The sequence below is a fragment of the Micropterus salmoides genome, unplaced genomic scaffold (genome assembly GCF_014851395.1).
Source record: "Micropterus salmoides isolate LMB-PRFRI ecotype aquatic unplaced genomic scaffold, ASM1485139v1 Ms_hic_scaffold_19, whole genome shotgun sequence".
NCBI classification, from domain to species: Eukaryota; Metazoa; Chordata; class Actinopteri; order Centrarchiformes; family Centrarchidae; genus Micropterus; species Micropterus salmoides.
In genome coordinates this window covers 19,644,958-19,662,325 of record NW_024041039.1, presented here as the reverse complement: position 1 = coordinate 19,662,325, position 17,368 = coordinate 19,644,958, and the positions used below count along the sequence as shown (strand labels likewise).

At 41.6% G+C, this 17,368-nt stretch overlaps 1 protein-coding gene across 1 annotated transcript in view; it reads right to left on the bottom strand.

Moving 5' to 3' along the window:
* LOC119910150 (latent-transforming growth factor beta-binding protein 2-like) overlaps positions 1–5,761 on the bottom strand; it is an 81,743-nt gene extending 75,982 nt beyond the window's left edge. The window contains exons 1-2 of the mRNA XM_038728572.1: positions 4,881–5,761; positions 2,000–2,073 (exon numbers count right to left, since the gene is read on the bottom strand). Coding sequence (XP_038584500.1) covers positions 2,000–2,073; positions 4,881–5,335 — 529 coding nt within the window. The 5' untranslated portion in view covers positions 5,336–5,761. The remainder of the gene's footprint in view (positions 1–1,999; positions 2,074–4,880) is intronic.
* Between the last annotated feature and the right edge of the window lie 11,607 nt (positions 5,762–17,368).

The following is a 17,368-nucleotide window of genomic DNA, read 5'->3' as shown; positions in this document are numbered from 1 at the left end:
CATGATGCAGCAGTGGAAATGCAATGTTCTGTTCTTCTTAATGGATCAAAGCTTTCTATCACAAAACACTGGCTATTTTTGGCACATGGAATTTGGTTTAATACACAAACAAGTCTGCTAACCATCCATCCTGAAGCCGAAAACAGAGACAGTCAGCACCAAACCTGCCAGGGCCGAGTCTTCAGGGAGCCAGACAAGAATCTCCAACTAGACCCACGGAGACCCACGGAGACCCAGACGTAGACCGTTTCATAAACACAAGACATGTAGGCGCACTCCCTGGACAACTAGTGATCCAATTCCTGTCATATATTTGCTCTGAGCTCAACCCAATTGAACAAGGAGGTATTGTTAGGAAGCCATAACTTTAGACACCCAATCCAGCCTCCCCGGTGAACCCTGCAGCTGACACTTTAAATATTAAACATTACTTCAATCCCTTCAGCAAGAATTACGCACCCCAGCCACGATATGTTTTTACTTATGCTCCCAGCCGACAGGTTTGTTCCTTTTCTTTCCCCTACTGTGAACATGTTTTCTCATGCTGCCATCTCCTAATAAAGCAGCCTGGGTCTCAGGCGGGGACGAAATAAAGATAGCCTGAGCCTGTTTTCCTCCACGGAGGTCTTCTACGTGGGGGCTCCCAAGTCCCAGCTCCAGTCCGGGGCCTTTATGTTGGCACCTTGCCAGCCGTGGGGCTTCACTCAGCTGATGATAGCATAGCCTCCAGTCAGACCTGGGTAAGGTCCAACCTGTAAGAGGGTCCAGATGGTTGGGTAGACCCCTGGCCTGCTCAGATGCCTTGTTTAACGCAGGCACGTTAGACCGGACCTGTTACTTTCTGGCAGATTAAAAGTATTTACCCTTTTTAATTTGGGTAACTGCAGCTCCGTGTTAGATGTAATTTACACCTTGGTAAGTGTCCTTTAGCTGGGACTTGAGAAATAATGGAAGTAGGCTTTGCACTGGGCAGGAGGGAAGGAGATGTAATTAGAAGGCTGCTGGGGCCAATCAGCTTTTTGTGTAATCGACTGGCTTAATAGGTGTGTGTGCGTGTGCATGTGTGAAGGAGATAATTAGCAGAGAACAAGCAGAGAAAACAGTAAACAAGTCAAAAAGAAGGATAGATAGATAGATAGATAGATAGATAGATAGATAGATAGATAGATAGATAGATAGACCATGCCATGTGGGTTTTACTTCACTCATAAAATTTAAAGATAACTCTCTCTCTAAAAGCTCCAATTCCATCCTGTTATTTCCGTCTTCAGCAAACAATGGTGGACACAAACGTGAAATTAACATGCAAAGAGCAAATCTGGTGTAAGCTGTTGCCATTTCTGTACTGAACTGGGCCCCTTGTCAAGAATAGGTCAATGATAAGACTTTGACATACCACCACTAGTTCTCTTGACAATGTGTAACAATGTTTTTTTCAATGTTGGGTTTGAAGAAGTGGCCGATTATTCATTCACAGTCGATGTCTCCTATTCCATTTTAATAATCTGGCAGTTAGGATATCCAATACTGCCGTGGTCAAATAAAAGAAGACGTAATTTCACCCATAATTAAAGCCTTGTGTCAAAAAGAGAGCCAATTGCTAAGTGGTAGTAATTTCCATGTGAGGATCTTACATGAAAAGAAAAGGCACCACGCCATATGATGAACATGACCATAGGAGCAATAACACCCTAGGAAAACTTTCATATGGCAATTCCACTTGACAGGATAGTCATTAGTAGCCATTTACTGTGTAAGTTTTCAGTCTGTGTGCATAAACAGCCTCTCAGTCTGCGAAGTTTACTAGTTCAGAAAGCTCTAAAATGCATAACGCATGTCAGTGTGCTTGTGTGCTGCTGCAGGACTTCACAAACATGAATGAGCTTAGTCTGCAAAGACTAAAATTGTTGTATTTAGTAGCTTAATGAAAGTGTATTCAGGCAGAATACATATATTTAAAATGTACATAGTTGTCCTATGTACATAGGTTTTTACTTACGTTTTATGCAGCGATTAGTCCCTGGTGCCAAAGCCCAGCCTGAGCAGCACTGCTGACCACCACAGACATTAGGCCTGAACAAAGGAAGACATATACAGAAACCAGGGTGAAATAAGACACTTTTTCAAGCATAAATTCATATAGAGAGCCTCTTCATAATCCATACAGCAATAACCTTGAGAGGGGAAGGCCTCAAATCATTGCATGACAAAATGATCTGATTGCGAAGGCTGTCATAGTTTCAGATCATTCTGATGTGGCTGACCTATTGATATGAACACCTTAGAGATTACACTATAATTGCATTTTATTCAATAAAAATTTCAGGGCAAGTCACGAAACTCTATCTGAATGTGGACCCACAAGTCTCTCTTTCTGTTATGCGAGAGTCCAGAGTGAAAACAAATACAGAGTTATCTGAGCCTTGAAAGGATTATGTGAGACACACGGGACATGAAAAGCACCCCGCATCTTCTATAAATCACTGAGCAAATGAGAGATGACAAGTTTTAAACAGTTATAACTGGATTCTTTGCACTCTTTAATCCGTACTTGCAGAGCAGGCCAAATCTTGCAGTGGGATAGATGAAAAGGCCCCAGACCGCAAGAGCAACTTCAGGGCAACAGTCAACGCTCTGGCATGGATCTATGCCCCATCATCTTTTCACAAGATATTACAGTAAGTGGATGTCTGACTCGTGGTGATTTGAGAAGATAACGGGAATTGACTCATTGACCTCAGTAGGATTGCACTCATTAGATACTGCAAGTGTTACTGAGGCGTCACAGGGATAACATGCAGTTGAGCCCTCTGGCAGGCTTAGCCTTGTCATAAATCAAACACATCAGGCCAGGCCCGTGCCAAAGACATCAGTCATCACATTCAAATTCCATCAAGGGATATATGTATGTAATGGAGAACTTTATACAACACAATTAGGATCATGCCCCAGGTTAAAATATAGATAACACCATGTTCACACCTAGTTATATATTTTATTTAAACCCCGACACGAGGCAGCAGAGTAGTATTTCACCACTAAGCTATTTGGATCAGTCAAACTTCTGACAGGTGCATTGAAAACAGAAGGGGAGTCATACTGAGTCAACATGAATTTAGAGTTAAGTGAACCCAGCGCTGCCAGTGCCGCGGGGTACAGTAAGTGAGTAAGCTGAGTGGGAATTCCAAGAGGAAATGTGTCATGAAAACACTTTCTCTAACAAGCGGCGGATGATTCATCTGAAGCTAATGAATCAAAGTGTTCAAATCACCACGCATACTAATATAAGGTAATGTTCCTGCAGAGTTATGTAACACCACCTTTATGCTTCTTTAAAACTGAAAGAACCCCATTCATTCGACACTGTAATATGTTTTTTTGGCAGTGTCAAGCAAGGCATGTGGCCCGTGCTGTAATAAAGCATGTTGGATCTAATTCTACAGGCAGCTATTTTCTTTATGCACTGCTTTAAATAGACAGCACCTCAATTCAACCATGCATCAGTGCAGTTGTCCAGCTGACAGATACGTTGAGAAATTTTGTTTTTAAGGTGTGATGGATAAGGGCATATTAACACATTTATTCCGTGGACAGAGCCAGTAAAATGTAGACAGAAGTACAACATCCCTTTTCCAACATTTCTCTTGGGTGTTAGGTGGTGAGTGTTAGTTTTCAGGGCCTGCACTACAAAGTTATCTTAACAAAAAGTATCAATAGCTAGCAGGTGGGCAAGGGGGCAGACTCAGGGCATGAACTGAAATGTATAGCCTAGTCAATGAAACCTTTTCCTCTTTTTTTATCTTGATTTAGGCCTACGGCAGGTGATCCTATAGATGGCAAACCAATTGGCTGAATCCTCCTATTGCTTGTAAAGTCTTCCCCATAAATTGGCCATAAAAATAATCCATTTCCAAAAGGCAAGAGGCCCTGACACACAAAAGAGATATTTCAGTTATGTTTCAGTGTCTGCAACCCAAGGTGAGCCACTCAAATCCCCCTCTGATTATTATGTAAACACTCTCCCCTCCAGTGCATATCATGCTTTGTCCCTATGGAACAAACAGGACTGGATGCAAGAAGGTTCATTTAACAAAAAGAAAAGGGCTCTAATATGGAAACAACCCATCGCCCTGTTTGTTAACAAAGACAAAAAGGGGGATCTGCAGCATTGAGAGAGGGCCTTCAGAGAAACAGGTGTTTCTGATCACTGAGCAAATTTGTAAATGTTCACCAGCTAAGGCTCCGGTTGGGCCACTACAATACATGGCCACAGGCAACAGCAAAAACTTGGGCACACACATTGAAGTAGTCTTCAGCCACTGTACTATTTTGATTTAAATTTACTGTAATGTGAAGTAATGGGAGGAAATGGTGGTAATGCAGTGTTGCATTAGTCTCAATACAGTTAAAATGAAGTCCATCCATTCATATACATTTGTTGTTCATTATAAGCTTCCTCTATCAGCCCAGTAATCAGCACAGTGTTTAACCTCAGCTATTATTCCATGTCCTGCCATGACACTGATGGCAAAATACATATATTACAGTAATTCACATTTAGTTGGAGTGCAGCTCTATCGCCTAGGCTACCGGATAACAGTTTCATGCACTATAACCACACTGTGTTTATATGAAGCAACACTTCATAGTCAGTTGTTATATTACATGATCGCTTGGTTTTCCTTACAGGAAGAGAGATTCTGGTAAAGTGGGCCACCACCACTTTACAGTAGACCACATGGACTCATGTACAGTAAAATAGGTCACCCAAATTCTTTCAAAAGTACTACTCATACAGTGAACTTGAATGGCTTGAACAGCTTGACAAAGCAAACTAAAACATTAAAACAGATTGTAGGGAACTTGGCTGTCATTCTTACCCAGCAAGTCTCTTTGTGCTGGCAGAGCTGAGCTTGCTGCTCTGCCTGCGGTTAACTTTGGTTCTGTGCTGCTGGCTGGCAGTGCGTGGCGCGCCATCCCTCGGCGCAGAGACGAGGTCTTCCCGGGAGGCGCCAGCAGCGTGAAGCGGTCCTGCTGTGGATATGTGTCTGCCATCCCCTTGGGATGATGTGCCCCTGGGCAGGCGGACCAGAGTCCTTGAGTGGCGGGTCCCAGGAAAAGTTTCCCCAGATAGTCTGGAGGATGCACCGTCCTCTGGTCCTCTTGGCGAGTGACCTTGACTCCTCACCGGGGACTGCTGGTCCCCGATCGCCCTGCCTGCCTCTGTACCCTCTTTCCTCCCACCTGTTGTGTCCTTTTGACTGTCACCAATTCGCACCAGTGCAACAGTCAAAACCATTAAAACAGCAAATCCTGCACGGTCCATTTTGGGCATGCAAAGTTTTAAAACTACCGCGTAAAAGTGCAGCTCGCGTTACAGTTTTATCGAGAGCCAGTGAAATATGAGCAAATTTAAAAAGGCTACGTGAGTTCAGCAAGACTGCATCCTCTCCCAAGAATGAAAAAAGCCTGGATACCTCTTCATAATGCCCAGGTAATACTTTGCGCAGAATGTCCTCAGGTTGTCAAATCAGCACTTAACTTCAGTCCACAGTGAGAAACTGAGTTTTTCTCCATCCAGTGCGGAATTTTAATTTTATTTTAAGCAAACATTAATCCATCTGTTTTAGTTTATGTCAGACAAGAAAAGAGGTGCAAAGAGAGCAGCTCGCTCGCTGCAGGGCTGCTGAAGCTGTACTCCTACTCCAAGTGAGAGAGTTTGAATCGTGCTCCCATGAATATCACCACCTCCTTGGATCTGAAGTCACCGGGAATTTTTGTAGGGAAAGCATGCGCTTTACAAGAAGAAACTCCCCCTTGTCGGCTGTATTGTTGCTTCACTCACGGCACCGCTCGGTCCATGTGCCCACACGCACTTCTCTGCCAAGTTACATCATGTTAGTGTGTGTCTTTTACTGTGATTCCTTTGAACAGGACTATTGGAATCATCCTATATGCAGCTGCTTTAATCGTTACCTTCAATTTCGATTTGAATTGACAGGCTACTACAATACCGTTGATTTAGAAACCAGATGTTTCAGGCAGCAATGATTGCTGGGTTATTTAAGTTGCTGCATTATCTTTTATAATTTTTCGAATGAATTGAGTTTAATTTGAGTTTAATTAATTCACCGTTTTACAGTGACACATCACAGTGTGAATCACTTTGAATTTAATTTACAATGCAGTTCAACTTTTATGTAAAACTTGCATCCTGACGATCTGTGGGAGTATACACATTGTATAGGAAGCTTGCAGTTCAAACTCTTGGAAAACTGGTCAGGTTACATAAGAGATCCTGTTCATCTCCCCCTCAAATCCATGCTGCATCATCACTTTCCCTCTGACTGTCTGGAACCAACACATGTCTCTTCTCCCATAAGATCTTAAACAACCCAAAGAGAGTTGGCTCCCTCCTCTCATTCTACCCACAAAGATGTACGCCTGTCTCTCTCATGAGTGATCCCCAAGCACCATTACCACTCACACGATTGCCATCCAAAACACACAGTGAAGAGGAAGACCAGTAGTCTGCCCTTCATTCTCCTTCCCACCAGTTGAGGTTTACAAACCTCTCAAAAGGGATTTTCTTACTAAGAAAACTTTTTTTTAAAGATTACTGAATGAACACTTTAAAGAGACAGAGGTGTCCTCTCTCTTTTTGAATCTCCAAGGAAACATCATGTCTGTGTGGAGACTTGGGCTGAACACCACAGCTGATTATAGCTCATCTTTAAGCCCATGAGAAATCTAATTAGAGAAGGAGTCTGTATTTGTCTTGTGACTGTCCAACAGACTCACTACACAGCAAGGCATGTTGCCTGGCTGGTGTTGATGTCTTATCATGGCCAGTTGACCCTCCTTGAAGGTGACCAGGCCATGCACAGACAAATCCATGAGGTGCTATCTGCACAGTGACCTATGTGAGTGAGCAGCTGGCTGCAGATCAGCTGTTGCTGCACTGTAGTCTGTTTTTGTGTCATGTTAGTGGCCTCATGTTGCATATGTGTAGAGCAGTGGTTCCTAACCACCTGTCATGTGTTTATTTGAATCGATTTTTAAATTGATGTTATTAAACACTTTACATTACATATATTGCTAATATTTTAATAATTATTAATACATTATTAGATATTGTTGCAACCATGTTCACATTATTTTTTCAACATGGTCAAGTTTGCATAAATTGTTACTAGGAGTGGCAGAAACTGGACATTTGAATTGTTTATCCATTACTTTTACACTCAGTTTGCAGTTTATTGGGTACAGTAGCCTACAACTCCTATACCTCCATGAAGATTATAAAGTTTCCATTTTTTGTTTATCCATTACTTTTAGATAGCCTTCCAACCATTTATCCAATTATGTGTTTAGCTATTTCAACTTTCAATCCTTACTTTCAGCTAACTATTTCAACTGTTAATCTATAATTAAGATATGTATTTTTTCATTTATCCAATACCATCCATTTATCCATTTTAGTGTTCATCCATTACATTTAGCTAGTTCAACTATTTCCATTAGTTTTAGCTAACTATTTCAACTGTTTTTCATGACTTTTACTAAGTGTTTCGACCTCTCTGCTTACTTGCTAATTAGATTTCACGCACTCAAACACAGCACATAGTGTTCAGGTGTTACAGCTGGATTAATATGTTGATATACTTTTAAATTTATAAGTTGAACTACTCAACCTTTAACGAATCCTGTGGCACCTGCAGAAGTACACCCCAGGGCACAAGAACCCCTGGTAGGGAATCACTGAATATCTAAGGAGCAGCTATCCATGTTATAAAAGTGGGCCTTAATGTGGCCCAATTTGAAACAATTTGCAGCATCTGGAGGAACTCTAGAATTAATACCAGGAGGATGTCTCTGGCTATGACCGATGCTTCTACACAAAGAGTCCTTTGAAAACTCTGGCATGACAACCAAGCCACTCCTATCATCTTTCAAATGCAGAGCAGAAATATAACTGCATTACACTGCACAGTTTCTAACAAAGCACAGGGTCATAGTAATAATAACAGTATCGAAGTCTTGTAATTGTACTGATCCAAACAACTTGTATGTGCGTGTTTGGCAAAAAAACTCAAGTTGGATTTGGTTTGTCTCCAGACTACTTAGTGCTTTTAATTGCACCATTTCCTAGATGGTTTTTCAGTGTAGAACTGTGAGGCAAATGTTTTGAAGCTACTGAACACACATTTGATGCTTTTTAATCAATTCTATTAATGGGCCTGGTTACTGTTGAGCTATTGGTAGGTCAGGGTTCAAGTGTACCCATTAGAAAGCCAAACGGTATCATTACACCCAGAATTTAGGGCTCTCATTATAAGCAAGTATCAACAGTGTATTCTCAGCCTTGCCTCCAGAATTTTAAGTGATCCATGTGAATTGGTCTCTGTGATTACTTTCAATGGGGAGCACCAACAAGGAGCGTCAATCTCTTCGTTAGCTACCTTTTGCCATTTTGTATCAAAGCTCTCAGCTCTCCTTCCTCATTGCCCAGGAGCTAACATAATACTGACATTGTTCAGACTGGGCAGCAGTGAGGACCTGGGGGAAAACGTGGAACAGGGAGGTTCATTTGGCAGAGAAATGCTTCATAAAAGCTGAAATTATGTGCTTTATTGATGTAGTTTTTTTTTTATTGAACATGACAGCTTTTCTTTGGAAGGAATATTACAGAAGACCTCCATCGTGCTTCGTAACAGATTGAGCAGTGTACATAAAACAGGCATTCACGCAACAAGAGGAAACAGTTGAAGATAGAGCAGGATAAATGTAATATGCTTAGTCCAAGGACTACAGGGTCTTTCCCAGCTTGTATGAATGAGGTGCTGTCAGCTGAGTAATAGAAGTAGGTCACATGGGCGTTATTTAAGACAGGCACTTCCACTTCGTCTTTCATGATATTCATGCTTGTTTTCTTTTTTCACATGGGTGTTGCGAGCGCTGGCTTGACTAAAAAAAATGGAGAATTGTATACGTGTGCTTCAAACCATACTGTACATACAAGCCTCGCACAGCATTTTTATACATTATTGGGGACAAAGGCAAAATCTATCAACTCTGTCTACGCTTTCTAATAGTGGAGCGATCCAGAAACATGTTAAAGTTAGACAGACTTTAGCGCCATTGGCTATGTTTCTGATTCATGTCATAGCACTGGCAATACATTCACCCTGCATTACTTCATGGCTGAATGATTGGCTCATTCATTTATGGGTGTGAGTTGTTAAATTAACAAAGGCTTTAAGCTGCCTGGGATGTCAGACTCAGCGCTAAAAGAAATCTGCATGAAAACTGTAACAAAGATTAGATTAAGTACTTCCCTTTTACAAATTACCCCTTTGCCCCTTCAACAGAGTACAATCTGTTCTGGCTTTGGTATATAAATCATTGTACATCATATGTTACTGCAAAGACTGTGCTATGGATGATGCAGTAAAATAACCATGGTGCCAACTGTATCAAATGAAGTTAAGCCTCATTTCAAAGGTCATCCTGGAGAAACAAAAAGGGCAAAGTGAATTTCTATATTTTAGGTTTTGTTGATTCACTGTATGAGTCAGTGACATTATCAGCATGGTTTTAAGAGGTTTAAGACGAGGTCGAAAGGATAGTTTTCTACCTGACTTGATGGGGGCTAAATGTTTTATGGGTAGAGCTCAGAAGCTTCCTTGTCTTGTTCCTGATGTTTACGGTTAATCAGCGGGGGCCCGGAGGACTGGTTTGTGTGTTTTCTGCTGGTGTAATAAACTGTGTCATGGACAGGGGCAACCACACTCGTTAGCTACTGGCATATGAACCCCCACGGAGCTGGTGCCCTGAATAGCTCTGCTCCCTGAATTTTTTAGTGAACGCTGGTTCCTGACATAGGAATTTTAGATAGACAGAGAGGCAGATGCTGCCCTCCTGCTTCCATCTAGGGGCTAAATATGCAAAAAGTAAAACAGTTGTCTCACTGGTTGTGTTGTATCAGGGCCGTTCAGTCGGGATCGTTGGACAAAGGCAGTTCAGACAGAAACGCAGAAAAAGGAAGGTTCCTGTGGATTTATTATAATTTATGGTTCTAGTTTTATCCCATTAAAATTTCTTTATTGATGGTAGTCTTGGTGGGCTGTTGAAATACACACCAGCTAATGTTTTCACATCTGGTCAGTTCTATAAATGTTTTCTAAATCCTCCACTTCAGCCTTGACTTTTGTGGCGTAGTCCTTCTGTCTCTTGAAGTTTGATTTAGAAGTGTCTCCAATGAACAATACACAGAATGAAGTCACACTACTGCATGATAAATGCCACTGGACAAATTTAAAGGGTGGATCATGCTGGCAGCCAATTATGTCAAATAATAACTTACCATAACTTTCAAGAAAACATACATTTTCCAAAGACGTGGGGCCTTCTAGTCATTAGATGTAGCTTAAAACACTCAAAAGCATACAAACATGAAATCATTCACAGTATAAATCAGTGCTGGCAGGAATATCTAACTATGTGTGAGATGGATACTGTGCCCTCTGTGACATGCAATTTGAGTATTTAGTTGTCATGTTTTCTTTGGTTCTTCAAAGAACTAAATAAAGAAAAGGCAGAGGTAGGGGTTAATGTGTGTGATGGATCATATTGGCTTTTCACTTGGAGCTTTCTTCCTCCTTCTCCCCATTTTTCTCTCCCCTCCCTTTCAATTTTCCTGGCCCCTCACTCTCGATTTAGAGTGCCTCTCTAGCTCCTGGCCCGGGCCCCATGGGCTCTCCTCCTTCTAGTCCTCCTGGCTGTGACCTGGCCACTAGGCCCGCTGGACCGGCTCATCTGCTATTTGTCCTGGAGGGACGATAGATGGCCGCACACCTCGCAGCCTCAGTCACCGTTCACGTTGTTTCATGGTGTCTCCACCAACCGACCATGGAAAATCAAGGTCAAGCATTTTCCACATTAGCAGCTTTACCAGGAGGATAGAAATGGATCTGCTCCAATTACCCCCTCCTCCTCCTGCCACAGGAGAAAGAAAATGCTCCACACAGTTATCTCCCAGAAGTACTAACTGATGGCTCCATTCAACACTGTTTCATAACAGACAACATGAATGATGCAGAGGCAATATTAGATGGGATATTTTAGAAATTGGGGCAAAGGTGAAACAGGCACCGCAGAGTTCATGCCAACTGTCTGGCACCAAACTGCCACTGACTTTCCGGTAGTTAACCATCTACATTTGGTGTGTGCAATTTTCAGTGAAACTGATGCAGTAAAGAGCAGGGAAGCCCCTCTGGTCATAGTGTGAAACAAATTCACAGTTTTTCACCAAGTTGACAGGCTGCTTTGAATCTATTTCCTCTTTTTATATATAACTTTAATGACATGCAGATCTAATAAAATGGGGGGGGGGTTTATTTCCAGATCAGGACCTGTAAAATGCTGTTCACACTTACACAGAATGCGTTACATTCTATTCACTTTACTCCTTAATTGCCCCCTGACGGTCACTGCTTTTTTAACACATTTTCTACCAAGTAGCTATCAACAAAACAGCCTATATTGTTGATTATGCTGAAAGTAAAAAAATATAATTCAAGTCCCAACCATTTGCCTTGAAATCTATGTTTTCGACACTGTCTGCTGTAATCCACTCTTGGACGTTTTGACTTCCCTGCTTGTCTAGACCCCCAAAATTAGGGTTTGTAGAACAAACAGTTGTGGCACAGAAACCTGATTGTCTGACACTGAGTTTTTTCATTTTAGAGAAAAGCTGCCCCCAGTCTGACCACACGCAGGATAAAGGAAAGATTTACCAAATTTTCAGTTGTTTTGATATTAGTCTGCAGTCTGTTGAGTAATGCAGGTTAAGATTTGTTTACCTTCACTGCTGGGAAGGGATGATGCATAAACCACATTTGCTGGTTGACTCACTGATGACACGTGCCTTCCAGCCTCCATCACAACAGCACATCAATTTGGTATGGTGTCGTAGTTTGGGCCTAACTGTGTTTTCAAGCAGTGTTCTCCTTCCCATATGTAGAGTTCAGTTTCATGTAATGTTCATGTTTGATAGCTGCTGGTCCCTCATGCTTGGTTAGCTGTGAGCTGAGAATCATGTGCTCTCTTCAGCAACAGTTAGGTGAATGAAAAATCTTCTTCACTGCCCCCAATTAACAGTGAAGGTCTAGCGCCAGAAAGTTATGATGCGATTTAACCCCCCGCATGAGGTCAATTTGACCTGAATAGCTTCCTATTAAGCATGATAAATTTGTTATTTTTCAATCCATTAAACCTTTTCCCCATAGTCCATTTAGTCAGAACAAACCGTTGGCCTGCCATAACCTACGTCCCGTTTACCACAAGCACTCTTCAAGGAAAAGGGGGATGACACAACAATTAGCCGAGATGACCTCAAAGTATTTTCTGCCACAGGCTTTTGCTAATTATCAGTCACCAGTGTTGGGTGGGGATCCCTCCAGCGTAAGGGTCAATAGGGCAACATCAACAGCAGCATATAACAAAGACTAAACTTCAGTCCAGTCGGTATGACGGCCATCAATGAAACCTTGTTTTGACCATGTGATCCATGGGACAGGACTGAGGGAAAGAATGGGCGTGTGAGGCTCAGGGAGGAAGCCTCTCTGACTGTGTTGACCTGTCTGCAAGAGCCCCCCGGGCAGACAGATACTAAGGCCTCCGACAGATGTTTAGGAAAACTGCTCCATTCATCATGGTACTTTAGTGGAATCTCTTTGAACAGCTTTTTATTTTGTGACAAACTTGTCTCAGCCAGCACCACAGAAGCTCAATGAAATAGATTCTAGAGTCGGTAGATAGATAGATAGATAGATAGATAGATAGATAGAATAGATAGATAGATAGATAGATAGATAGATAGATAGATAGATAGATAGATAGATAGATAGATAGATAGATAGATAGATAGATAGATAGATAGATAGATAGATAGATAGATAGATAGATAGATTATTCTGAATGGGATTTCCATGTCTGTGAAGAAGGCCTTAGTTCCTGGATGTCTCCCATCACAGCTCGTAAATCACACCCCTGAGGGAACTGTTGGGCTGTTATTGTGCAACACTGTCTACAAACTCACACTACACTCACACAAACATAAATTGGCATGTTCACAGTGGAGTGTGAAGTCATGGCATGGTTGCAGCGTCTCAGCCCATGTGGAACTTTTCCTCCCACTCTCCCATGCCACAGAAGTGGGGTTTAAATCACCCAAGGCAACAATGACAAAATGACAACGACAAAACTATAAACAAAAAACAGTGCCAATAAAGCTGCTCTTCCCATAAACTCGCAAAATGAATTTCCGCAAAAATAAAGCATGGAGGAAGAATTACAGAATGTATTCTGTGGAATGTCTTTTGTTAACATTCCAGTTTACTGTAATGTAAAAGTGTTTATATGACTCTACTCCAGCCTGCCGGTACCGCTGAGTTTTATACTCGAGCGCTCCATAGGGAGCAGGAAGAGAGGCCCCGTGTGTCCAGAGCCCCGTCTCCTGAGCAGCACTAAGCACTCAGCAGGCTTCAAGGGCGAATGTTCATTAGGGAGCCAAGTTTTAATAAGCCCGCAGACAGACATGCTGCTAAACAGCTTCAAGTGCCAGAAGAGGAGAGTTTACTTATCCTGCGGATCCTCATGACTTCACATGGCATCATTTACAAAGCATCTACGTATATGACCCAGCAGTCACCTACTGCACATTATTTTCCTTCAGGTCGGGGAGTAAAGTATGTGAAATGCAGTCAATACTTAGTTTGTGGAATTGGTGTTGGATAGATGCAACCAAATTGCAACTGAAGGGTCAAGCAATGTCTATTAAATTTCAACCTCTATTTGTCCAGTGAAAGTTGACTGAGCAGTATGCCCGCCACACTCACACAGCAGTGCACATTCACATCATGATTCACACCAGCTCAGGGCAAGAGCAGTCTGGGTTAGGGCTAAGTGCCTTGCCCAAGGGCATCTAAGAGAGTAAAAGGTGACCCAGCAAGTCATGGACCGTAAACCAGCAAATAGATGACAATCTCTGCCTTCGGGCTCTTATTTTCTTATTACTATGATATTAGCAGTATTGTAGTAGCAACACAATAATTAAAAAATACTCCACTTAAAATAGAAGACAGGCCTTTGAAACTTTACTTAAGTAAAAATACAAAAGTACATCATCCAAAATGTACTGTATCAAAAGTAAAAGTACCAATTATGCAGCATGGTCCATGTGAGTAAGAAAGATGAGTGAGAGTGACATATTATATCATTGTATTCCTATTACTGATGAATTCACATGTGAGCAGTATTTTAATTTTGTAGCTGGGCTAAAGAGAACATAACTCATTTGAACTACTTTGGGTAGTTTAATCTATAACAATGCATCATATTTTATAAGCTCGCAGGCTTTATATGTTTAAACTTGAGTTTGGCTTTTTGGAAAACACACTTTATTTATTTATTTTTATTTAAACAAAATATACCCTATAATACTATCCAAAGATAAGAACAGGTTTTTCTATGACACATGTTAAGATGCAAGACACCAGTAATATATAATGTAATGAAACATGAAAACACAAGAGCATATCAAGGTTATACTTCATTACTCTGTCATTATGGAGTGAATTGAGTTGCCTATGATAACTGATCCAGTGGTGTTTCTGTAATCTCAAAGAGCAAAAGTGCTCTCTGTGCAGAATGAGTACCCTGCTTCCTTTCTTCCAGGATCTTGGCACATTTCACACCAGTGTTTATCTCTGAGTAAGAGGTAAATTACTACATGAATAAAAACAGTGTGACAGCTCAGTAGAAAAATACATGATGACGAACATGACAGTTATCAAGAACTGTTAACACAACGATAACGCAATGAAATTGTCCTTCAACTGTTTCTGCTTAACTGTTTTGGCCCATCAGATAAAATAACCTAGAGGAATCAATCACAGGGCATGTATATGAAGACTTGCATGACAGACGTTGATATATGTCCATTCTGTATGGGATATTTTGAAAGATTTTAGAGCGAATTTTGGCATTTTGTTCTGTACCGGTTTTTATTGTTTGGAAATTGTCTAAGGCTGCAGGGGATTTCATAATGGGCAAATGGAGAATAGAATGTAGTTGATATTCATAAACAACCAAGTCTCTGTTTGTTGTTTGTAGATTGAAAATAAACAGATTCTGTGGTGTTCTTACAAAACAACAAAGACAGATGCATTCAGTGATCTTATCCACAAAAGGCCTGGCTAATATTAGAGGCTATGATGGTCAAATTCCTGTTAGTCCTACTACTGTTTCCCACCACCTTATTGTTTTCGTCTCACCAATTGATAGTGTGTGATGAGAAGTTTGGTAATCATTGGCTGTGATTGCTAACAGAGGGCTCGGCCATCTGTCCACCATTTAGCATAAAAAATGATTCCATGTTTGCAGCGAGGAGTCAGATCTACTTATTAGATCACTGCGTCATCCCTTATGATGATGGATAGTGTTGTGTAGGGTCACTCTTTTATTAGTGAATTGTTCAAAAAATGTACTCAGTGTGTGTCTGAGGCCAAGCCACATCTGGAGGCAACCTGGGTGCTGTTAATCACAAACCTAAACAGAAAATAGCTCAGTCTCCTTGTCACAAACACCCAGGAACTCCTTTAGTTGCGTAACAGCCTTGATGTCATTTTCATACTTAGCAAAAGACAGAAAATGGAAAGCGTTCATATTTATGTGGTAATAAATACAGTGTGTTTGTGAATTTTGTTAAGACTGAAATGGTAGTGTATTTAGTTAGAAGTTTATTACCATGTAAAAACCTCCTTGGATAGGTTTTTCTGGGCAAATTCTTTGCTGATGTAGTTTACTTTGCCACAAAACTCCTGCTGCTGTATTCTCTATTGACTGCAATAAGATCACAGATTCATTCAGTGGATGGAAAATATCTCAACCACAGTCCATGGACAATGTTGGATATCTGACTAAATCTGTATGTCCTTGTGGAGCAGTTGGCTTGTTATGCAAAGGGAAACAGGCTTTGAAAGTATGACAGCGGTCTGGAATGGACGCCTTCAAAAGTTGGGGGATTCCATCAGGTCCGTGAAAAATGTTGGCTAATTGGAAGGGGTAATGCTGGGAAAGAAACAAAAAGCAGTGGAATGGGGGTGATGCAACATCTTAACTGCCAGCCTGATTGATTATGATGACAGTGTAATGGCAAAGGATACAATGAATTTGAGTGTTTAGTGTGTTCACAGGGTTTCACTGCCTGGACAGTGTCAGTGGTGGGTCTTCTTCCCTGTTCCTTGGATTTGTCCAAATGAAGCAAACAAATCAGATGCATGTCATGCATGTCTCTCCTCTACCTCTCAGTCCAGAGCAGGAATATGTATTTGTTTTGACTGACCTCATGAAGGAAGCAACAAGCCCTTTCCCCTTTTAGATCTCAACCATAGTCTGAGCATTCTGTTCTATTCAGTCTACTTTGATGTGTCTGTCAAAAACTGTGTTTTGTCAGCGCTACATGACTCCTATCTTTGAGAAACTGCTCACAAAGGCCACAAGTAACTTACTTATTGCATAAAATGCAAAACACAAGTCATGTGTTCCGAAAAGGAGAAGAATCAAAAGATTTTCAGACTCAAACGTGCTTTGAAGGTATAGTTAAAAACTTACAATTGTTTTACATGTTTCTCCCTGATTTTCTTGGTCTAGTAGTGTGGTGACCCTTGATGGGGGTTCCTCTATGGAGCCTTGTTTCAAGCAGTCACCATAAAAACAAAAATATACAGGCAGATCCTCGCATAGCTCACACCCAGAGCAAAGCAAACACTCTCTGCCATGTCCGTGGCCTCTCTCATGTCTCCACTTGTTTCTTGCCTTAATGTCCTCCCCAGAGTGTCCTGGATGGTATCCTCATCATCCCGTTGGGTGGCTGACACCCTTGAACAGGAAGGGACTTCTGCCATGACCCACAATGCTTACACAGAGAAGCCTGGATAAGTTGCATCATATCCTCTTCAGGCTGTCTTGCACCTGGAACCTGATAACGTTATGAGAAGGGGGACCTGCAGGATAAAAATATCATGTTCACGATTACATGCACTGAAAATCGTTTACATGCAGCCCTGGCTGTCCAGAGGAGTCATGTGAATCTGCTATTCATGAGAACATAGCTGAAAGGAAATCAGGCTGAAAACACGCAGTCTCTTTTTCAAAGGGTTTAGGCGGCAGCCTACCATTATCTAAACTGAGAGCCCGACACGTTTGGGAAGCAGCAGCTGATAGGATGCAGTCAATCTTTCTGTCAGTCCGAACAGAGCCTCACCCTGTTCCCCTCTCACGGGGGTGGTCCGTACTGTGCTGA